The sequence below is a fragment of the Emys orbicularis genome, chromosome 1 (genome assembly GCF_028017835.1).
Source record: "Emys orbicularis isolate rEmyOrb1 chromosome 1, rEmyOrb1.hap1, whole genome shotgun sequence".
Lineage (NCBI taxonomy): Eukaryota > Metazoa > Chordata > Testudines > Emydidae > Emys > Emys orbicularis.
Window position 1 is genome coordinate 366,392,054 of NC_088683.1, and position 25,106 is coordinate 366,417,159.

At 46.3% G+C, this 25,106-nt stretch overlaps 1 protein-coding gene across 1 annotated transcript; it reads left to right on the top strand.

Annotated features, from left to right (window-relative positions):
• Window positions 1–17,957: 17,957 nt before the first annotated feature.
• On the top strand, window positions 17,958–18,905 carry LOC135893452 (olfactory receptor 52R1-like). The gene has a single exon (XM_065421278.1). The coding sequence runs from the start codon at window positions 17,958–17,960 to the stop codon at window positions 18,903–18,905; it is 948 nt and encodes a 315-aa protein (XP_065277350.1).
• The last annotated feature ends 6,201 nt before the right edge of the window (window positions 18,906–25,106 follow it).

The following is a 25,106-nucleotide window of genomic DNA, read 5'->3' on the forward strand; positions in this document are numbered from 1 at the left end:
GGGTTTGGAGCACATGATTTATGAGGAGAGGCTGAGGGAACTGGGATTGTTTAGTCTCCAGAAGAGAAGAATGAGGGGGGATTTGATAGCTGCTTTCAACTACCTGAAGGGAGGTTCCAAAGAGGATGGAGCTTGGCTGTTCTTAGTGGTGGCAGATGACAGAACAAGGAGCAATGGTCTCAAGTTGCAGTGGGGGAGGTTCTAGGTTAGATATTAGGAAACACTATTTCACTAGGAGGGTGGTGAAGCACTGAAATGCGTTACCTAGGGAGGTGGTGGAGTCTCCTTCCTTGGAGATTTTTAAGGCCCGGCTTGACAAAGCCCTGGCTGGGATGATTTAGTTGGGAATTGGTCCTGCTTTGAGCAGGGGGTTGGACTAGATGACCTCCTGAGGTCCCTTCCAACCCTGATATTCTATGATTCTATGATTCTCTCCCCATCCCAGATAGCTGTCAGGAGAAAACTCATTCAGACCCTACCTATACAGGTTTATGCACTGGGTGATATGCTGGGGACACCTGCCATAGCATTGATCCAGGAGGTCCCATTCAGGCCTATGTCCCTTTGGGTCACATTAGCCCATTTTGCATCACACCGGGAGCTCATGTGGAGTTGCTTGTCCACTATGACCCTGCTCTATGCCGTTGCCAGTGGATTTGCCCCTCAAGAGATGCAGGAGAAAGCATGACTCAGTGTTATCATCTGGAAAAATAATAGTTCTTGTGCCCCTGTTTAGAGATTTCACAGGAGTTTAATTCCCTGGGTTTCTGGTAATCTCAGCATTCCGAGATGCCAACTGCCCCCTCCCCAGCCACTAGCCCCAGAGAGGAAGGATGGTTCAGGGGTTTAAGTGCTGTCCTGGGACTCAGAAGAACTGGCTTCAGGTCCATGCTGTTCCACAGACTTCTTCTGCGACCTGGGGCAACTCACTGTGTGTCAGCCACAGGTGTTTTATTATGGCTCAGATCACTACCTACTGCCCAATTTCTAAATAGGAAGGAGGCATTGCTAAATTCTGTTATTCTTAATGTAGTTATTTGGCTCGATTGACTTCAGGTGAAATAGTGGTTGCTGCTCAATTCCCACCATATGAAAGAAGCAGCAGCACAATACTTTTTGACAAGGGAGTTCTGGGCCCCTCCTGCAGCTCGGCAGTAAGGTGCGGGAATCAGGACATGCTTGCAAAGAGCAAAGAATCTGGAGAGCGTTGTGTGGCCAAACAGAGCCCTGCTGGGCTGCCCCTCGGTCTGATCCTGACCCCCACCTGCTCCAGGAACAGTGAAAGCTGCTCCAGCATTGGGGATAGACCTCTTACCTGCATCCAAATTTCCAACATCACCAAGTTTGGGGGTCGCTAGATCTGGGTTGGGCGTTGTTTGGGTCCAACAGGGATTTAGCAGCAGGTATTTGGAGCTGGGCATGGGTTACGTGTGTATGGCCTTGCTTACCTAGCATGTTCATGTCTCATGCCTGGGGACTCTGTACCCTAGTGCGGAGGGGAAAGTGTCTCCCTCACTGATGAATGAAATGTCCACTAACTAACCCTCAGTGCCTTCATTTGTGGGTGCTCCGCTTGAGAGACAGCCAACAGCGCCCCCCTTGGGATTTCATCAGGAGTCTCGCACTAATTCCTGTTTTTCCTAAAGCCCCAACTTCTGGAATTAAGGGACTGCATGGGAATCTCAGCACTCAGTTTTCTTTAAAAAGTTTGAAATGATGTGCTGCCTTAGCCTCTCCCCTAAAGCCATATTTGTAAATTCAGTAGCTTATCCCTTTACAACCTGCCTTCTCTCTCTCTCCTCGTAGCATGTAAATGTTTTAAACAGCAGCCGTGCTGTTGGCTCCACCCCATAGGTGTTTGGCCAAGTTTTTTTTTTTTTTTAGGGGAAACCCAGGCCCTCTGCTGTGCTTGCCTAATAGCAGCTTTTTTGGAGCAGTTAGGGTATATAGCGGTAACCTGGAAGCCAGATAAGGGCAATGTGAACCTGACAGTTTTTAGAGTAGCATAGACTAGGGTTTATTGAAATTTTAACACATTTTGTTTTTGAGAAGGCTTGTACCATATTTGTTGACTGGATAATTGCACATTTTTTTGGAAGGCAGCAGCATTAAATGCATAGGGACATGTTGCAATATGGTGCAGGTTAAATTATTAGTTACTGGGAGCAATCCAGTACAGGCATACATTTTTGTGGTGGAGCAAGCCCTTTGGGTATATGTTTGCTTATTTACCAATTGGGTGATTAAATAGCAGTAAGGGCCTACTTTATTTGTTACACTGCAGAGTTTAGGGGCGGCCATTATATTTACCCTGTTATGGAATTTTATAGAACCATACAGTTGCGCGTTTTGGGGCGTATTTGGAGAGATAGCCTTTGGCACTATTACTGCTGTTTTATTTGTTTTTTACTTAACCACCCACCAATATGAAATATTTTGGATTTTAAAATATATGTATTTTGAACAGTAATTTAGTAGGTTACTAATATGTGAAGGTTTTGGCCATTGGGTTTTATTAGAATATGCTGACACCCTGGGGTTAATAACAGGGATAGAGGTGGTAAGAGGGATAGGGGGAGGGGTGGATGGAATGGTAGGGGAAATACTTGTGGTAGTAAGGTGTTTTTGGTATTTATTATTGGGAAGCCAATTAGGGAGGGCAGTACATTTTGATGGTACTTGTTTGAAAACACAGGGCGCAGCCTGTGGAATAAACCCCAAAGCCCAATTAATACCACAATTTTAAGAATGGCATATATATATCTATATATATATAGAGAGAGAGAGATTCATTTTTGTTTGCCACTTTATAATACTTTGGATTTTTTTTACCAGGGCCAACTTTTAAGGTTTTTCGTTGTTAGAAATTTTTGAACTTTAGGGGTTACAACAGCCCGAGCGTTGTTGGGTTTTTTTGGTTTTTTTTTGGAACGGCCATGGCTTAGCATTGTACCGGGGAGAGGTTACTGGCACGTAACCCAGGTTCGGGTTTAATGACCTAATGGGATTTTTAGCTTTGGGCTTTACTGTAGAATTGCTGGTGGGTTTGGGCATTTAAAAAAAACACAAAGGTATTATGGAGGTTTAACAGTAACAGCAAAAGCATGTTTACACACATGAACCAGATAGAGGGCATGAGCCACTTTTGTACCATGGCTGATTTTTTTTATTTTTGAAGCAGGATTGGTTATACCAACTGAGTGCCAGTGGGCGCTAGGCTTTTCATTGGGCTTTTAAAGGCAGTATTTTGGCCTTTTGTTTTTTTACTTTTTTGGTTAGTGAGCTGAAGTTTTAGTTGACTAGCGTGGAGGGGGGTGCAGTGACCCCAATTGTTGCTGACTGATGGGTTCAGGTGCTGAGGTCTATTTTTGTTTTTTGAGGTTATATTTGGGGTTTTTGGGGGGCCTGGAGAGGGGTTACCATTGCTGTTGCTTGGGTCCCTTTCTAAGGCTGGGAATTTTTTAGCGTCTGAGTCCAAGGGCGGCGTTGTTTGTTTACAATGAGAAGCATGGACTTATTTGGTGAGTTTCTTGCATTTGACCGCTGTGTGAGTGGTCCACATGACCTGGTAACGGCCTTTCCAGCGAGGCTTCAGGGAAGTTTTTTTTTGGTGCACCTTGATGTAGACCCAATTTTTAGGCTGCAGTGGGTGGCACGGTGCATTGGCTGGTTTAGGCAGGGCACTTTGAACCTGTGAGTGAATAGACCTAACGCACCGAATTAGTGTTCTGCAGTATGCCATAACAGTATTATTGTTTAGTTGCAAATTTAATTGGTGAGGGAGTAGGGGAGGGGACACTGGCATCCTTATGGGCCTGGCCATAAGGATTTTATGTGGGGATAGGCCATGTTTCCATGAGGGGGTGCTTTTTATGTGCATGAGGGCAAGGGGAAGGGCATTAGGCCACTTTAAGTTGGTTTTAACACAGATTTTGGAGATTTTGGTTTTTAGTTTCCCATTTTTTTGCTCCACGGCCCCCACACTTTGGGGGTGGTGGGCACAATACAGATGTTGAGTAACATTGAGAACCTTGCAAATTTGTTGCATGATTTGGCCTGTGAAACGGGTACCTTGGTAACTATTAATAGAGGCAGACAGGCCAAACCGGGGGATAAAATCCCTTAACAATTTTTTTTTGCTACTGTAAGGGAATTGGCCTTGGCACAAGGATAGGCCTTTATTGATCCGGAATACATACAAACACAAACAAGAACATATTTGTAAGAACAACATTTTGGCATATTGATAAAATTAATTTGAATACATCTCTACCCCGATATAGTGTGACCCGATATAACACGAATTCGGATATAACGCGGTAAAGCAGTGCTCTCTCCCCTTTGCTCACGTGTGCCATTTTTCCACAACAAAGGTATCGGGCTAACTGGAGCCAGGGCCTCCAGCCCGAGTGCCCTGCCATTCAGTGTGCGAGAAGGAGGGGCGCCTGGGCCCTTCTTTGAAGAGAGTGGGGGAGTGTTGGGATATTTTAGGGTTAAGTATAACAATAAGCTGCTAATGTGCTGACGTGGTATTAGGGGACAAAGGCATATGTAGGCAGTATTTCTGTGTCTAATACAGATGTTGCAGATTCTTTAGTATTTCTTTGTCAGATTCTCCCCTTCTCTCTTGCTTATAAGGATTAATAAGAATGCAGCTGCAGGAGAAATGCCCTTTGTGTAAAAGAAGGTAAAAGGAATGTATTTTCCCCTCCCTCCCTTTCCCAGCTACATAAACAAGCCCTGGCTCAGGGCCCCTTCCCCCCCTACCCTGAGAACTGCTGATAAGGGAGATTTATGGCAACAAATTGCTGCAGAGAAATACATCATGTGTAATGCTATGAGTAATAGATAGGGATGGGTTTCCTAACAGTGGGTGTTTCTATTGCTTAATAAGGGGTTTTGGGGTGTTGTAACAGATGTAGGCGTGTACATACTAACCTATCCAAAAAGAGTGTGTTGGAATTAATTCAGGGCTTACTGGACAATTGGATCCAGGGGAACATGTATCACAATAAAACAGCCTGTACTCATATCCGCCTCTGGGGCGACCTGCTCTTTTTTTTCTAACAATTAGGACCTTTTGATAGCAACACACTAGAAATAATAAATAATCATCTCCGTCTAATGCATGGAGAGGCTGTGCCCAAGGTCACCCAGCGAATCCGTGGCAGAGCTAGGTCTCTTCACTTCCAGCTCCCTGATGTCTGATGACGCTTTATTTCCAGTTAAATGACTTGGGCCAAATCCTCCTATGGTGTAAGTGGGTTCCACCCCACAGAAATCAGGGGAGATCATCTGCACTATATAAACCAATGGAGAGAGAGCACCAGGCGTTTGTGCTGCTGCATGGACTGTACGTGCCTGGTCTGAGAGAGACTAAGCCTTCTTGCTGCCTTAGTTTCCCCATCTGTAAAAGGATGATACTTCCTGGGAGTAATGAGCAATAGTTGGTGAAGCACCAATGAACAGTCAACTCTGTGTCCATGTGTCACCATGCCTCAGTGGGACACAGCTGAGGATGCCAAATTCAGGACCAACTGCTGAGAAATAGGGCAGACTCACCCCAAACTGTAGTTATTCTATCATTAAATTATACCAAGCTAGTAACAAAAGTAACCTTCTGTCTCGCAGCACTGGTTAACAGAAACCAAAAAAAACAGTCTCCTTAGGCATCCCAGCTCTTGGCTCACCACTGGGACAGTGGAGTGTACGATGAGTGGTTACTGAAAACCGGTTTACTCAGATATAGGGTCCTTCCAATCCCAAGAGATCAGCCGCATAGCCAGGCCAATATAGAACTCAGATCTTACCCTATGATCACACTGCTCCCAATACTTTAGCAGTTAAAAATGAAAGGGTTAATAATAAAAGAAAAGAAGAGCTATAAATGGTTAACAGATCAGATACATCCAAGTGATTTTTCAGTGTTCAGAGATCAGGACTACACCAGTGATGGAATAAACTGCTAGCTTGCAAAAGTCTCTCTGGAATCACCCAATCAGGTTGGGGGTTATCAATCCTTGTTCAGAACTTCCTTGTTAGAAATCCAGTCCAGAGGAATGTAGCAGGAAATGAAGACAAGATGGAGATGTCTTGGGGGTCCTTCTATATCCTCTGCTCTGTGCATGGAATTTTACTGTCCCAAACAAAGCCCACAGCATCAGTTTGTGGAAAGTTACTGGCCCAAGTTGGAGTCCAGGGTCACATGAACAGGTCACATGTCCTTATGTGCTTTGATGACTCAAAAGGGCAGCCATTGCCCATATTCTTGCTGAGGTGTGTTTCTTCTATGGCCCATTGTGAGAGCTAAGTGTCCTGGAAGGGCCATCAACACATAGCTGTCTGGCCTTCATGTAAATGCTACCTGTGTGGTGTTAACCAAGCATACAACACAGGTATAAGATACAAGTCCATGCAAAGATTCAAAGATGATACATACATATAAACAGGCTAATCGTACTTAGCAACTCATAACTTTCCCATTGACACCTGACATTAACACTACCTTATTTACTTTCTCTATACCACTCATGATTTTATAAACATCTATCATATCCCCCATTAGTCGCCTCTTTTCCAAGCTGAAAAGTCCCAGACTTATTCATCTCTCCTCATACCGAAGCCATTCTATACCCTAATAATTTTTGTTGCCCTTTTCTGAACCTTTTCCAATTCCAATATATCTTTTTTGAGATGGGGCGACCACATATGCACGCAGTATTCAAGGTGTGGGTGTACCATGGCTTTATATAGAGGCAATATGATATTTTCTTTCTTATTATCTATCCCTTTCTCAATGATTCCTAACATTCTGTTTGCTTTTTTCATTGCTGGACACATTGGATGGATGATTTCAGAGAACTATCCACAATGACTCCAAGGTCTCTTTCTTGAGTGGTAACAGCTAATTTAGACCTCATCATTGTATATGTATAGTTAGGATTATGTTTTCCTATGTTGATTATGTTTCCCACTCCTGAAAAGTCTGACTCAGCCTAGAACATTCAATTTCAATTCCACCTGGGAGAGACTGGGAGGAAATGAACTGACAAGGAGAGAACAAATCCAATGCAAACACTAATACAGTCTCTATCCTGCCTATAGGGCTAGGGTTACCATATGTCTGGATTTCCCCAGACATGTCCAGCTTTTTGGCCCTCAAATCCCTGTCTGGGGGGAATTTTCAAAAAGCCGAACATGTCCGGGAAAATAGGGAGGCATAAGCCAGGGTTGGCCTGGCCTTAGCATGACCCGCCGGGTCCGCAGCGCAGCCCAGCCACCCCGGCTACATTGTAGCGAACTCGGGCAGGGGGGCGCAGCCACAGAAGGTGGCGGAGGGGCCGCTGCTGCCCCCACAGGCCGGGTGGACCGCGCGCCCCAGCCAAGCGCACAGGACCATGGGGAGGCCGGGCCCAGCCAGTGGCTCGGGCTTCCCTCGCGGGCAGGGACCCCGCCCGGCCACTGGGGGACCCTTCCTGCGGCCCCGTCGCCCTGCGTGGCTCGGAACCCGGCTCCACGGGACCTGTTTCCAGTGGGGACAGACAGGCCGGGGAACGTGCTCAGCGGCGGTAGGAAGGAGGCTGTGGTGCGGGGTGGGGAGTGCGGAGTGTGCCGGGGCTGCAGGGACCCGCACCGCCCTGGTCGCCGCTGAGCATCCTAAGCCCCCGCCAGGCAGAGGCTGCCGGGTGAGTGGGGGAGCAGGGCAGGGCAGGCGGGGGGCGCAGCGGCTGCAGGGTGAGGAGGAGCAGGGCAGGCAGGGGCATAGAGGCTGCAGGAGCGGGGGGGGTGCTGGGGATGCAGGGCGAGTGGGGAGCAGAGGTCACAGAGGCTGCAGGGGCAGGGGGGTGCAGAGGCTGCAGGGCAAGTCCACCACAATGGATGACGTAGTGCAGCCACTGATACAAGCTACGGCGGCCCAGCAGGAGGCTACCCGTGTTCAGGCAGCCGCCCAACATAAGGCAGCGCGGCTGCAGCAAGAGACTAATCGCCTGCTGATGGACCAGGCTGCTCAAGACCAAGCTATGTTGCGGGAACTGGTAAACCAGGTAAAGTCCCTTACAGAGCTGAATCGCGGCCATGATGGGACGCAGCTCATGCGGGCCAGCCATTGGCTGCAGAAAATGACACGGGAGAATGATGTAGAGGAATACCTTCTGGCCTTTGAGAGGACAGCCCTACAGGAGGCCTGGCCTCGAGATCAGTGGTCTGGCATCCTTGCCCCATTCCTGTGTGAGGAGGCCCAGAAGGCCTACCATGATCTGCCTGAAGAGGCTGCGGCAGACTACCCCCAGCTGAAAGCAAAGATCCTGGCCAGATCTGGGGTAACAACAGCAGTGCGGGCCCAGCAGTATCACGGTTGGAGGTACCAGGAAGACAAAACCTCGCGATCCCAATTGTATGACCTTATCCATCTTGCATGAAAGTGGTTGCAAACAGAGTCCCGGAGTCCGGAAGAGATACTAGCGGTTCTGGTCATCGACTGATACATGAGGGGAGTACCACCAGACCTTCGTGCCTGGGTAAGCCAGAACGAACCCTCCACCTATGACGAGGTTGTCACCCTGGTGGAGAGGCGAAGGACAGCGAGGGAGCTGACACGACCAGTTAAGGAAGAGGCACCCCGGGTTAAACTAGCAGCACCAAGCCCTAAAGTTCGGGTGACTGGGCCACCAGGAGGGCCCAGGTGGAAAAAGAGAGAGGCTGAAGGCCCATCAGAGGCCACACAGAGTCGGAGCACTGAGGGAGAAGAGGATCGTGATGTTAGACTGCCCAAACCAAGTGACCGGGGAACGCCTAGGGCTCCATACAGATGTTATGCCTGCGGGGAGTGGGGACACATAGCTGCACAGTGTCCCAATGCTGAGGAGCCTATGCAGTGTAACCTGGGGAACTGGGCAGATCCATGCTCCCTAATCCACCTTGTGGGGGTCTCACTAACCCCACATATGTATACCAGACCAGTGAAACTAAATGGGGTAGGGACCACGGCACTGGTTGATTCGGGGAGTGCTATCACGCTTATCTCAGGGAAGCTCCTGAAGCATAGTCAGCTGCTGCAGGCTAAACGTACGGGGATAACATGTGTCCATGGGGCAGTTAGTTACTACCCCACCATCCCAGTAAAAATCGAGATCCAAGGGAACACTACTGAGGTAGCAGCAGGTGTAGTCCCTAAACTCCCATACCCAGTGCTCATAGGGAGGGACTTATAGATTCATAGATTCTAGGACTGGAAGGGACCTCAAGAGGTCATCGAGTCCAGTCCCCTGCCCGCATGGCAGGACCAAATTCTGTCTAGACTATCCCTGATAGACATTTATCTAACCTACTCTTAAATATCTCCAGAGATGGAGATTCCACAACGTCCCTAGGCAATTTATTCCAGTGTTTAACCACCCTGACAGTTAGGAACTTTTTCCTAATGTCCAACCTAGACCTCCCTTGCTGCAGTTTAAGCCCATTGCTTCTTGTTCTATCCTCACAGGCTAAGGTGAACAAGTTTTCTCCCTCCTCCTTATGACACCATTTTAGATACCTGAAAACTGCTATCATGTCCCCTCTCAGTCTTCTCTTTTCCAAACTAAACAAACCCAATTCTTTCAGCCTTCCTTCATAGGTCATGTTCTCAAGACCTTTAATCATTCTTGTTGCTCTTCTCTGGACCCTTTCCAATTTCTCCACATCTTTCTTGAAATGCGGTGCCCAGAACTGGACACAATACTCCAGCTGAGGCCTAACCAGAGCAGAGTAGAGCGGAAGAATGACTTCTCGTGTCTTGCTCACAACACACCTGTTAATACATCCCAGAATCATGTTTGCTTTTTTTGCAACAGCATCACACTCTTGACTCATATTTAGCTTGTGGTCCACTATAACCCCTAGATCCCTTTCTGCCGTACTCCTTCCTAGACAGTCTCTTCCCATTCTGTATGTGTGAAACTGATTTTTTCTTCCTAAGTGGAGCACTTTGCATTTGTCTTTGTTAAACTTCATCCTGTTTAACTCAGACCATTTCTCCAATTTGTCCAGATCATTTTGAATTATGACCCTGTCCTCCAAAGCAGTTGCAGTCCCTCCCAGTTTGGTATCATCTGCAAACTTAATAAGCGTACTTTCTATGCCAATATCTAAATCGTTAATGAAGATATTGAACAGAGCCGGTCCCAAAACAGACCCCTGCGGAACCCCACTCGTTATGCCTTTCCAGCAGGATTGGGAACCATTAATAACAACTCTCTATCGAAGAAAGCTATCAGATTGGTTTGACATGATTTGTTCTTTACAAATCCATGCTGGCTGTTCCCTATCACCTTACCACCTTCCAAGTGTTTGCAGATGATTTCCTTAATTACTTGCTCCATTATCTTCCCTGGCACAGAAGTTAAACTAAGTGGTCTGTAGTTTCCTGGGTTGTTTTTATTTCCCTTTTTATAGATGGGCACTATATTTGCCCTTTTCCAGTCTTCTGGAATCTCTCCCGTCTCCCATGATTTTCCAAAGATAATAGCTAGAGGCTCAGATACCTCCTCTATTAGCTCCTTAAGTATTCTAGGATGCATTTCATCAGGCCCTGGACTTCCCAGGGTTTGGAAACTTACTCCCAGTAGGGGGATTGGAGAAAGATGGGGACCCTAAAATTGATGAGGCATCCACAGCAGACTGTCAACCCCCAATCTTCTCTGAAATATCCCCAGATTTGTTCTCCACTCCCAGACAGGGTAGAAAGACAAAAAGGGAAAGAAGGGCAGCTAAGGCCTTGGGAACCCAAATACTGACCCAAAGCCAGAGGGTCGCTCTTGTAGGTAGGCGGACCCGCGCAGCTGAAAAGGAGGCCATGCAGGAGGGAGAAGCACCTGAGTCTGACCCCCACCCTAATGCTTCTGAACCAGTAGAGGCAACAGAGACTGGGCCCCTAGATCTTGGGCAGATTAGCCCCGGGAGAGGAAATTTTGGACGGGACCAGGCAGAAGACCCAAGGTATGACAACATTAGGAAGGAGGTGACTGAAATAGATGGGGTCCCCGTGGAAGGGAAAACCCAGGGACCAGGACCCTACTTCATAATGAAGAAGGATCTCTTATACAGGGTTGCACCAGTACAGGGGCAGAAGGTACAGCAGATCCTAGTACCTCAAAAACACCAGAGCTGGTGGGAATCTTTGCCCGAATCGGGCTACTGAAGGAGATATTAACCGACCAAGGAACCCCATTTATGTCGAAGCTAATGAAGGACCTCTGTACGCTGCTCCATATACATACCCTGAGAACTTCGGTCTACCATCTGCAGACTGATAGGTTGGTAGAAAGTTTTAACCGAACCCTCAAGGCTATGATAAGGAAGGTGGTAAGTCAGGACGGGAAGGATTGGGACACCCTACTACCCTACCTTATGTTCGCCATCCGGGAGGTACCTCAGGCCTCAACTGGGTTTTCCCCCTTCGAGTTATTATATGGGCGTCACCCTCGTGGCATACTAGATATCGCCAAAGAGATTTTGGAAGAGGAACCCAATGAGGGGAGAAATATAATAGAGCATGTAATGCAGATGCGAGACCGGATAGCCCGGGTTACCCCTATTGTACGGGAACATTTGGAGAAAGCACAGGAGGCCCAGCGGACCCATTACAATCGCCAGGCAAAAGTGCGACAGTTCCAACCAGGGGATCGGGTTATGGTGTTGGTACCCACGGCAGAAAGCAAGCTTCTGGCCCAATGGCAGGGGCCCTATGAGGTGGTTGAACCCGTGGGGGAAGTAACCTACAAGGTGCGGCAGCCAGGACGCTGAAAACAAGAACAGATTTATCACGTTAACCTTCTGAAACCCTGGCATGCACAAGAGGCATGCACAACGATCCAAAAAGACCTAACCCAGGAAAACAAGCCTTCCAAACAGGTGAGAGTGTCTCCCGATTTAACACCAGACCAGAAGAATGAGGTGTCTGAGATGATCTTCCGGAACCAAGATGTCTTCTCGACAAAACCGGGTCGAACAACCGAGACACCTCACCACATCGTCACGAACCCTGGGGCCAGAGTAACAATGAGGCCCTATCGGGTGCCAGCGGCAAAAAGGGAGGAAATAAAAGCAGAAGAAAAAATGCTGGAGTTGGGGTTCATCGAAGAATCCCACAGTCAGTGGTCCAGCCCAATCGTGCTGGTGCCCAAACCTGATGGCACTTCAAGATTTTGCAATGACTTCCGGTGACTAAACAAAGTATCCCAGTTTGACGCGTACCCCATACCTCGCATAGATGAGCTAGTGGACCGTCTGGGTAATGCCCGGTACTTGACTACCCTAGACTTGACAAAGGGGTACTGGCAGATTCCCCTTGCAGAAGACGCAAAGGAAAAGACTGTGTTCTCTACACCAGAGGGTCTTTTTCAATATACTGTCCTCCCTTTTGGACTACATGGGGCCCCAGCTACCTTCCAGTGCCTCATGGACAAGCTATTACGCCCGCATAACAGTTATGCTGCTGCCTAATTGGACTATGTGGTTATTCATACCCCAGACTGGGAAACCCACCTGGAGAAGGTGGAGGCAGTCCTCTATACCTTCAGGTGAGCTGGCCTTACAGCAAACCCTGCCAAGTGCGCTGTAGGGTTTACGGAGGCCAAATATCTTGGCTACATTGTGGGAAAAGGTCTGGTAAAACCCCAAGTGAACAAGTTAGAGGCCATCCAAAATTGGCCCCGACCAAGTCGCAAGAAACAAGTCCGGGCATTCCTAGGTGTGGTGGGGTATTACCGACGATTTATCCCCCACTTTGCCACAAGGGCAAGCCCCCTGACAGACCTAGTGAAATCCTGCGGAACTGATCTGGTAAGATGGTCTGACACAGCAGAGGAAGCATTCACAGACCTACTGACTGCCCTCTGCAGTAACCCCGTACTGATAGCCCCTGATTTCACCAAGGAGTTTATCCTGCAGACGGATGCATCGGAAGTAGGCTTGGGGGCCGTTGTATCACAGATGGTCAGGGAGGAGGAACAGCCAATTCTATTCCCCAGCCCACATGGTGAATCTCTGAGGCAAGAAAATCCGCCAATAAGTGCAGGACCCACCAAGATAAAGGAGGAACTTTGTCACAATACCCACTTCTTCGGATGCATGCATGCACAAAAGCTCATGCTCCTATACGTCTGTTAGTCTATAAGGTGCCACAGGACTCTTTGCTGCTTTATCCTATCAAAGAAAGCTATCAGATTGGTTTGACATGATTTGTTCTTTACAAATCGATGCTGGCTATTCCCTATCACCTTACCACCTTCCAAGTATTTGCAGATGATTTCCTTAATTACCTGCTCCATTATCTTCCCTGGCACAGAAGTTAAACTAACTGGTCTGTAGTTTCCTGGGTTGTTTTTATTTCCCTTTTTATAGATGGGCACTATATTTGCCCTTTTCCAGTCTTCTGGAATCTCTCCTATCTCCCATGATTTCCCAAAGATAATAGCTAGAGGCTCAGATACCTCCTCTATTAGCTTCTTGAGTATTCTAGGATGCATTTCACCAGGCCCTGGTGACTTGCAGGCATCCAACTTTTCTAAGTGATTTTAACTTGTTCTTTTTTTAAAGTTTATCTTCCAAACCTACCCCATTCCCATTGGCATTCACTATGTTAGGCATTCCTTCAGACTTCTCGGTGAAGACCGAAACAAATAAGTCATTGACATCTCTGCCATTTCCAAGTTTCCTGTTACTGTTTCTCCCTCCTCATTGAGCAGTGGGCCTACCCTGTCTTTGGTCTTCCTCTTGCTTCTAATGTATTGATAAAAAAGTCTTCTTTTTTCCTGTATTCCTGTAGCTAGTTTGAACTCATTTTGTGCCTTTGCCTTTCTAATCTTGCCCTTGTATTCCTGTGTTGTTTGCCTATATTCATCGTTTGTAATTTGTCCTAGTTTCCATTTTTTATATGACTCCTTTTCATTTTTTAGATCATGCAAGATCTCGTGGTTAAGCCAAGCTGGTCTTTTGCCACATTTTCTATCTTTCCTACCCAGCGGAATAGCTTGCTTTTGGGCCCTTAATAGCGTCCCTTTGAAATACTGTCAACTCACCTGTTGTTTTTCCTCTCAGTCTTGATTCCCATGGGACCTTACCTATCAGCTCTCTGAGCTTACCAAAATCCGCCTTCCTGAAATCCATTGTCTCTATTTTGCTGTACTCCCTTCTACCCTTCCTTAGAATTGTGAACTCTATGATTTCATGATCACTTTCATCCAAGCTGCCTTCCACTTTCAAATTCTCAACGAGTTCCTCCCTATTTGTTAAAATCAAATCTAGAACAGCTTCCCCCCAGTAGCTTTTTCCTTTTACATCTTCTAGGTTTTTCCCTTTCCCTGGAGTTGATAGATCGGATCATATTTCTAACAGCCCCAGATTGCCTTACTAGTTTGGAATGTGAGGATGTGACCGTACGCTTCCCAGCTTATGGCTGCCTCTGCTGCTTGGCCAAAGGCCTTAGCCGAAGAGCAGGACATCAGACCTTACACAGGCCTTACACAGATTCTTTCTTTTATATCGGGGTCCCCAACGCAGTGCCCGCCGGGGCATCCATGTGCGCCCGCCTACTGGCCGCCGGACAAGCAGCCACCGAAATACCGCCAAGAAGCGACAACGTCAAGAAGCGACGCATCTTGACGTTGCCGCTTCATGGTGGCATTTCGGCGGCTGCTTGTCCAGTGGCCACTGTCCTCGGTGGGTAGTTGTCCGGTGCCCGCCCCATGGAAAAGGTTGGGGACCACTCTTTTATACCTCTATAACTAGCTAAATGATGAACATATACCTAAATTCTTAAAGCATAGGCTTTACAGGCAGGGCTGAATATCTATATCCTAACAGTGAGACAGAGTAAATATAAATGCTTGATCTAGTTTATTTATCGACAGATTCATAGGCTTCATTGTCAGAAGGCACCAGTAGATCATCCTGTATTACCTACTGTATAATACAGGGTGTTACATTTCACTCAGTTTCCCCTGTATTGAGGCCAAAGACTTGTGTTTGACTAAGACTGGTCTATAGTATGATTTCACGTCATAGAATCATAGAGCCACAGGGTGAGAAGGGACTGCAAAGGTCAGCTAGTCTAACCCCCTGCCAAAATGCAGGATTTGTTTTCTCTAAACCATGCAGGACAGATGAGTATCCAACCTTCTTTGGAAAACTTCTAGCAAAGGAGCTTCCACGTCTGTTCCATTGTCCTCCTGGTCTTACAGTAAGGAAGTTTTTCCTGAGATTTCATCTAAATCTGCTCTGTTGTAGTTTGAACCCATTGACTCTTGTCCTGTCTCTGTGGCAAGAAAGAACTTTTCTCCATCTTTTTTTATGGCAGCCTTTCAAATATCTGAAGACCTCTCTCATGACCCCGCTCAATCTCTTCATTTCCAAACTAAATATACTCAGTTCCTTCAGCCTTTGCTTGTATGGCTTGCATTCCATCCCTTTGATCATCTTTGTCTCTCACCTTTGGATCCTTTCCAATTTCTCTGGATCCTTCCTATACATTGGTGACCAAAACTGGACACAATACTCCAGCTGAAGCCTAACGAGTGCTGAATAGAGGAATACTATCACCTCTGGAGATTTGCATGCTGTTAATGCAACCTCAAACTGTATTTTCTTTTTTTTGCAAAAGCAAATAAATTCACTCCTCCAAGACGTGTAGATATATCAGCCTAACACTGGCGTAGATCCCACTATGAGATCAACCTAGCTACCGCTGCTCTCTGAGGTTGATTACCTATGCTGATGGTATAGCAGCACCGCTGTGGCATTTGAAATGTAAACAAGCCCTCAAACAGATCTTCCAGTAAAGCATCCAGTCTGGATCTGCAGACATGGGGACTTGGAGAATCCACCACTTCCCTTCGCAGTTTGTCCCAATGGTTAATCAACCTCAGTGCTAAACACTTGGCCCTTATTTCCAACTGAAATTTGTCTCACTTGGGCTTTGCTCTGCCTTTCTCTGCAATATTACAGAGCCTGTTATTACCCATGGCTTTCTCCCCATGAAATTTTCCATTTGATCGTCCTTTTGATAAGATAAATAGATGAAGCTCTTTAAGTCTCTCACTGGCCGGCATTTTCTGAAGCCTCCAATCCTTTCTGTGGCTCTTTTCTGAACGTTCTCCAAATTTTGAAATGTGGACCCCGGAACTGGATGCAGTAGGTTTCACCAATGCCATATGCAGAGGTAAAATCGTTTTCAGAGTCCCTCAATTCTATAACACAGTGATTGAGTCTGTGGGTCATTCCTGTGTTCCCTGTTCTGAGATGATAACTTTGCATTTGATTGTATTAAAACATTTGTGTCTGCCCTGGCTTCCTCATTGTAACCACTCTTCCAATTTTTGGTCCCCTGCTTATTTTATCTGCAGTGATTTTCTATTTGCTTCCATATCATTGATGAAAATATTGAATAGCATCGGTCCAAGAACTGATCCCTGAAGAACTGCACTAGAATCACCCCCATTCCCTGCAATGCCCCATTGACAACTGCTTCCTCAGATCTGTCAGTTAGCCAGTTTTTAGCCTATTTTACGTCTGCTCTGCTGATATTGGATAGTGTTTTTATCTGAATGTTTTCCCCGACTACATCAAATGCCTCAGAGACATCAAAGTCTATTGTACATGTGCAGTTCCCTTGGTCAACCAAACGTGTACAGTCATTAAAGGATGAAAACTTATTTGGCAAGACCTGTTTCCATAACCCTGTTGGTGACTCGCATTAATTATATTCTTAGACTTTTTGTTAACTAATCCCATGCCAGATTTTCCATTTTTTCCTAACCTTGTCAAATCCTTTAAAAAAAACTTTCCCTTTAATTTTTAATAGTTTATGTTTCTGGTGTTCATAACTCTCAGGTTCTACTGTAGATGCTGCTTAACATCCTCCTTGACTGCTAATGGACTAGAAAGTATTCCATCAGCTCATCTGATATGAGATCTTCACTTTCTTGACTGTGAAATTGTGGCTTGTTAGCTATCTATAAACTCTTCTTAAAGAACTCCCAATTTTCATTCCTGTTTTTCTGAATATTTTTTTCCTCCCAATCAGTTTTGTGGATAATTTGTCATCTTTGAGGAATTAGCCCTTTTGAAGCACTAATAATCTATAGATATTACTGGCTGAGAGCTGTTCTCTGTTTGTCCATTGGAATGTAATCAGTTCCATTCTGTTATTTTGTTCTCTTCTATCGTATGCCCCCTTCTTTGTGGCTTCTCTAAACTAAACAGTCCCAGACTTTTCATTCTGTCTGCATATGGCAGCCTCCCCCATTCTCATAGCCTGTCTCAGAAATCTGCTTTCCATCTGCTATATCTTTTATAGAGACTGGGTGACCACAACTGAGACCGTTTCCAGAGCAGGTTGTTCTCCACCCCAATCCTTTGGCATCTGAACATGTTATTTGTTTTGGCCGCTACTGTGAATGAGCAGGTATTTCCATGGAACAGCAATCGATGACACCCTGGTCTTTTCCCTGAGGTGGTTCTAGTTGGAATGTTTCCCCTGGCATATGGATTGGCAAAGGTTTTTTTTTTTTTTTACAATTTCAGATTTTGAGCAACCGGGTGCCTGGGGGAATAGCATGGACTTTCTAGCCTGGCTTTCATTGCATTAAGGAACGATGAGGGATAACCAGTATCCACACTTGTGTTTCCTACTGGTGCCTATTAAGGTTTCCCAGACCATGAAATGTAGAAATTATTGATGCATGAAGGACCATCAAATATGGAATTGACATTAGTAGGGTCAGTTTTTCATAATTCATTTCTCTGAAAAATGAAAATGTTTGCGAAGAGCAACCAAGCGGTTTCACCCATGAGAAAAGTATCCAGTAGTGCATGTAGTGGCTCATATTAACATTGTCTCTCCATCCAGGCTTTTGTACTGCGACCATCACCCTGGGCCCTGGGAACGCCTCAGAGTTGAACAACTTCTTCCCTACTACATGTCAGATTCCAACAAAACTGACTTCACCAACCCCTCCACCTTCATCCTAGTGGGCATTCCTGGCCTGGAGGTGGCCCATGTCTGGATCTCCATCCCCTTCTGCACCATGTACACCATAGCCATCTTGGGGAACTTCAGCATCCTGTTCATCATGAAGACAGAACCAAGCCTCCATGTGCCCAAGTACTATTTCCCCTGCATGCTGGCCATCACTGACCTGGTCCTGTCCACGTCCACCCTGCCCAAAATGCTGAGCATCTTCTGGTTCAATTCCAGGGAGATCAATTTCAGTGCCTGCCTCACCCAGATGCACTTCATTCACTGCTTCTCAGTGATGGAGTCGGGGATCTTCATGGCCATGGCTTTTGATCGCTATGTGGCCATCTGCCATCCCTTGAGACATTCCATCATCCTAACAAATCATGTGGTGGCCAAGATTGGACTGGCCTTGGTGTTGCGTGGCATGATGGTCATACTGCCCTTTCCCTTCCTGGCGAGCCAATGGCCATATTGCAGAACCAACATCATCCCCCACTCATACTGTGAGCACATGGCCGTGGTGAATCTGGCCTGTGGCGAAACCCATGTCAGTAGTTACTACGGTCTCTTTGTGGTACTCTGTGTGAGGGGTCTGGATGTGATTTTTATCGCCGTGTCCTATACCCAGATCCTCAGGGCCATCTTCAGCCTCCCCACAAAGGATGCCCGGCTCAAGGCTTTGGAGACCTGCAGCTCCCACCTCTGTGCCATCTTAAGCATTTACATCCCTGGTCTCTTCTCCTCCCTCACACACCGGTTTGGCCACAATGTGCCTCTGTATTTCCACATTCTCATTGTCAACATGTACCTCCTGGTGCCCCCTGTGCTCAACCCCATCATCTATGGAGTGAGGACCAAACAGATCCAGGACAGGCTACTCTGGCTCTTCACTCATAAAGGGATTTAAAGTTTTTTCCTTGTGCTCTGGCTCTCAGACTGAGCTCTGTGCAGAGCTGGTTGGTGACTTGGTGCTCTGCTCTCTTCCCTAAATTACTGCCTGGGCACTCAGAGAGACATTAGACCAGAGGTGGGCAAACTATTTGGCCCAAGGGCCACATCGGAGTTGCAAAACTGTATGGAGGGCTGCGTAGGGAAGGCTGTGCCTCTGCAAACAGCCTGGCCCCCCAACCCCTATCCGCCCCCTCCCACTTCCTACCCCCTGACTGCCCCCTCCACCCATCCACCCCTCCTGCTCCTTGTCCCCTGACCACCCCCTCCCGTGAACCCCTGCCCCTAACCCCCACCCTGGTACCCTACCCCCTATCCAACCCCTCCTGCTTCCTGTCCGCTGACTTCCCTGACCCCTATCCACATCACCACCCCCTGATTGGCCCCCTTGGACTCCCATGCCCATCCAACTCCCCCTGCTCCCTGTCCCCTGACCACCACCACCCAGAACCTCCACCCCATCCAACCGCCCCCTGCTCCCTGTCCCCTGACCACCTCTTGGGACCCTCTGCCCCCTTATCCTCTGTAATCGGTGGATCGGACCTTTCCGAATCATCGATAAACTCAGTTCAGCAGTGTAAAAGATTAGAGGAACAGGAGGCAAGCATACTAAAGATAAAATCTACTGTGCTAATCAGTTAAAGCTGTTTCAATCGTCCAGGTCCCTGGAGCAGCTTGATTCCCAGGAGGTGATCAAGTGAGTGACGGGGAGGGGGGAAAAAGAGCAAGCAGCAGTGGTGGGGACTTGGGGCAAGAGGCAGAGAAGGGAGTGGGGCATAGAGGGAAGAGGTGGAGCAGGGGCTGTGCCTTGGGGGAATAGGTGCAGAAGTGGCTGTGGCCTTGAGGGGAGATGTGTACCAGGGTCATAGCCTTGGGGAGAGAAGCGGGTATTGCCCTAAATGTTTTGAAAGGCCTGAAAGGGAGAGATCTATATGTTTGAATGCATGTCCACATGTATCCATTGGAATTATGAGACAAATGGGGTCTGTGACACCACATCCCAACCGAGACAGTTGTTTATCTTCTCAAAATTGTGTTGTAGCACGATCCTTGTATGTTTCATTCACAGTCTCTTTACTCGTGTTTGACTCAGACAAGGATGTGTATAAGCTGTTATTCTGGGTCCCCCTTTTCATTCCTCAGGAAGAAGGGAAGGCACCTCCCCCCCTCCTGGAATGATCCGACTGAAATTTCCATGTAGGGAGACTGTGACGTTATTTACACAAACTGGGACCGCATAGATCATTGTTGCAATCAAGGTCCTATAGTGGCACCAAATCTTGTACAAAGGAGGTCATGTAAGGTGTCTAGGAAAAGGTTATGATTTACTGGTTATGATTATGCTATCTGTATGCATGTATCGTTTTTGTATTTAAAGTTATAAGTATTGGCTCTATACTGTCTGTTTCAAACTTCTGCTATGCTTCTGGGTGACACCCCAGACAATTTGGCATTAGCACTGCATAGCCTGCATGATTGCCCATTAAGGGCCATCAGCTGTACAATTGACCCATTTAGAGAAGGCAGATACACCTTGTGACTCAGCAAGGCATGCAGGGACATGCCTATGGACAGAACTCTAAGGTTCTTCCATGCCATGTGCTGGACAGCTTGTGTTTGGAACAAAGGAAGCACAGGCCTCATGGCAAGGGACTATAAAAGGCTGCTGCATCATATCCATTTTGTCTTCAATTCTGCTTCTTACCTCTGGAGGAACTTTGCTACACTGAAGCTCTGAACAGAGGACTGAATGACCATCCAAGCAGTGGATGTACTCCAGAGACTTGATTTGAGCCTGCAGTTAATTCCATCACAGCTACAAGCCTGAACCAAGAGCTTTGCCATTAATATATGTAATTGATTCCTTTAACCAGTTTTAGCTCTAATCTGTTGTGACGGTACCTCCCGTAAAGCTTTATGGGAATATGACATAACTGGAATATGTTTTGTGCTGCCTGTGCCATGTAACATATCTCTGTAAAGGTTATGGTCTACTATATCTATTCATCCTATTTGTACACATATATCATTTTGTACTAGAGCTTAAGAATATTGGTTGTATACTTGGTTGATTTCTAAGTAAGCTTTGTGAGACATTTGGTCAGCTTCTTTAGGAAGGAATTTGCAAGGTTAAGTACCTGATCAGGAAGCACTTGGGGAACAATGCATCTTGGAATGCTCCAATCCACATAAGAAGTCTTCCTGGAGACATACAAGATACCATGTGGACAATGGCTTCTGCCTGCAAAGACTGTGAGTCATGCATGGACATGTGACTTGCTCAGGTGACTCCAGAACTCCATCTTGGAGATGGACTTTGCATAGGAGTGAGGAGGGGGGTCTCCACCCACAAGAGAAAGTCTATTTAAACCCGTGGGAGACCCCTCCACTTTGTCTTCAGCTGGCTAAAGAGGGAGCCTCTCCACCCCCCAGAATACTTGGAAGAAACTGGAACAAAGGGGTGTGAGTGATTGCTGGACCCAGGCTAAAAGGAGATTAGTCTGTAAAAGGGAGCATTCTGGAACTGGTGAGGATCTTATCTGTATTCAGTTTGATTAGACATAGATTTGCACATTTTATTTTATTTTGCTTGGTGACTTACTTTGTTCTGTCTGGTACTACTTGGAACCACTTAAATCCTACTTTTTGTATTTAATAAAATCACTTTTTATTTATTAATTAACTTAGAGTATGTATTAATACCTGGGGGAGCAAACAACTGTGCGTATCTCTCTATCAGTGTTATAGAGGGCGAACAATTTATGAGTTTACCCTGCATAAGCTTTATACAGGGTAAAATGGATTTATTTGGGTTTAGACCCCATTGAGAGTTGGGCATCTGAGTGCTAAAGACAAGCACACTTCTGTGAACTGTTTTCATGTAAACCTGCAGCTTTGGGGCAAGTAATTCAGACCCTGGGTCTTTGCTGGAGCAGACGGGCGTGTCTGGCTCAGCAAGACAGGGTGCTGGAGTCCTGAGCTGGCAGGGAAAACAGGAGCAGAGGTAGTCTTGGCACATCAGTTTACAAGGGGGGTTCTGTGATCCAACCTGTCACATCTGTATTTCTTTCTTTTTATGAATAAACCTTTAGATTTTAGATGCTAAAGAATTGGCAACAGCGTGATTTGTTGGTAAGATCTGACTGGTATATTGACCTGGGTCTGGGGCTTGGTCCTTTGGGATTGGGAGAACCTTTTTTTCTTTTACTGGGGTATTGGTTTTCATAACCATTCATCCCCATAAGGAGCGGTGGTAGTGGCGATACAAGGGAACTGGAGTATCCGACGAAATTGCTTGTATGACTTCCGGTTAGCCAGTGAGGTAAAACCGAAGTCCTCTCTGTTTGGCTGGTTTGGTGCCTTAATAGTAAAGGAACTCCAGCCTTGGGCTGTAACTGCCCTGCTCTAAGCAATTTGTCCTGAACTGATACTCTCAGTAGTGTCCCACCAAAGGCAGCATCATTACAGAGACTTGTGGAATTTCCCTTCCCAGGCCTGCACCCCGGGTTTGTAATGCAAGACCGAGGGCTGCCAAGGAGAAATATGGTCCTATATTATTATTATTATTATTATTATTATTATTATTATTTAGGCAAAATCACAGCTGTGACAGCATCATTGTTACCACTTGGCCGCCCTCGAGGTAGCCATGCGACTAATTGGAATCATATGAACAGTAATGACAAGCCCAGTCCAGTTGGGTAGCATCATTATGCATCCCCTGTGATTTGGCCTCCTGCAGTTTGCCATTGGCTGTGACGGGGTTAAAGCTGGTGCACAGGAAGCCAAGCAGCTGAGATTCCCTGATGGCCAAGTGGCCCCCAAGGGAATGTGTAGACATGCTTCATAAAGACACATGCCTCCCTATCAGAACTGATACAAGCTGCTGCTCATGTAACCTATCCGATGACTCCTTGTCCTTTAGGGTGAAGGCCTCTGATGTCAGCCGCTCCACGTTGAGCAGGAATTGGGTACGTTGGCAGGTTGCAGTATCTTTAAAATGTGACATGAAGGGAAAAGGCTTGAAGCTGTTTCCATTTGCAGATGTTCTGTGCAGCGGCAGAGGGCTCTCAGCTGGGCTGTCGGGGTGACTCAGTGATGGAGGTCCGATTTCTAGAGGTGCCATGCACTCTGGGCCTGATATTGCCATGGGCTGAGCAAGAAGAAACACGACAGAATATCAGTGACTTGTTCCCAAATCGCCTCCGGTTTATTTTCTCCTGGAAATTTAATCAGCAAATGCATTTTCAAATGGTTTATTCTCTGGCTTGATTGGGAACGCAGGAATTCAGAGCTGTGTTGCTTTGTGTTAACTGGTCCAATAGGGAACATTTCTATTTTCTGACTGGCCGAGGGCTCCAGCACTTCTGCCCTGTAGACACTGCTCAGGGTTACAGGGCTACCTGCATCTCTGCCAGATGTCAGTCCTCATAGGTTTACTTCCCATAGGGTGGAATCTCCTGATTCTCCAACCCTCAGTCTGGGCACTGGGCTACAGCACACTGCAGATTGACTGTTCTTGCTAAGTGGATTCGGCACCTGTGGTTCATATGTGCGCACTAAAGTACAGATGTGTAAATATTATACCAACACTTTTCATTGTAATACAGTATTACAAAGAAAACTTTCATGACATGAATGTATGTCGAAAGCCAGCAGCAGAGGTGCTGGAATCTCTGCAGGAAGGAGCAGTGGTAACTTTACTGCTTAACAGTTTTGGCTTTAGAAAGTATTTCAGAAGTACTCCACAAACTGTGTGCAATGGGTTTGTGCTATTAACACTTTGTTCAGTGAACAGTTGTATGATACTGTCTCCTGATCAGAAGCTTACATCCAGGGTCATGAACACAATCCCTCTGCAATACCTGTACAAGTCTTTCCAAAAAGTTATGAGAGAACAGAACCGCTGGTCAGTGATTCAGAAAAGAGTAGAATTGAGGTGCAGGAAAGGGGAGTGTAATAGTGGTAGTAAGTAATTCACACTCATCACCTGTTACAGGAGCACTGCTGAAGTAACTTGTACACTCAATTGCACATTAGTGGAACACCAGTGTTTGTACTATTCACCCATTTGCGACACCAATCCCTCTCTCACCCTGATGAAGTAACTGTCTGTGTTAGCTTGTAACTTGCCAAATATCTACAGACCCTTGCATGGGGAGAGGATGTGGTTCATGTGAGGATGAAAAGAACTCTGTAGGATGATCGACCTCTCTGAATTGATTCAAGAATGGAGAGGCAAAGAACTTCAGCTTCTCTTGGAGAGATTCTTGGGGGTCAGAGTGTATCACCGGGAGGATTATGTAAGGGAAAGTTAATAGAGCCTTGTTTTGATTGAATTTACACATGTAAATCTGGAGCCAATATTATTGAATTAAGAATCTGGCCCTAAATATTAATGCCATCTTCTGGAAAGAGGCAGTGGTATAATTTGGACTCTCAGGTGTGGGGAAAATAAATAGGATAGTTAATAGTGCAATGAAACACATTTATAAATAGCTTCAATGAAGGACATGATCCTTTTCAGCATGCATTTGCTGTGTGCTTACCACATGTCAAGATACAATAGACCACACTCAGAAGTGGAGGGCCAGAAAGGGTGTCTCTGTGAAGGTCATAATTTTAAAATTATACAATTGTCAAATAGGCTGCGGAACTCACAGCTACCAGATATTGATGGGGCCAAAATATTAGCCGGATTCAAAGAGGGATTGGATGTTTCTATGGGTAACCAAAAAATTCAATTACAATAATAAGGATTTTTTTTAAAAAAAGAAGAAGTCTTGGTAGGGCTATACACCTTCCTGATTTACGCCACAAAATATGTCCAACTAGTGGGTGTCTTGGGGAAACTTTCCCTAGGAGCAGGTTCTCTCAATTGCCTATTGCAGGGCTTCTTCCACCTTCCCCTAAAGCATCTAGAACTGGCCACTGGATACTGGGCCACTGAACTACAGGTCTGATCCAGTATGGCAATGCCTATCTTCCTATCATTGGTGTAAATCCAAGAGTATGTTTTTGTTGATCTACCTTGAGCTCCTAAGCATCTCTAGACTTGCATTGAGAGAAGAAAGATTTTCATTAAATATAATCTAGTCTCCTGTTATTTTTTCCTTTTAGGAAGGAAAGCTGAACACTCTCCTGACCATCACAGTACATT

What these genes read in the sequence shown, in the direction of transcription:
- LOC135893452 (XM_065421278.1), top strand. Translation starts at nt 17,958, where the DNA reads ATGTCAGATTCCAACAAAACTGACTTCACCAACCCCTCCACCTTCATC.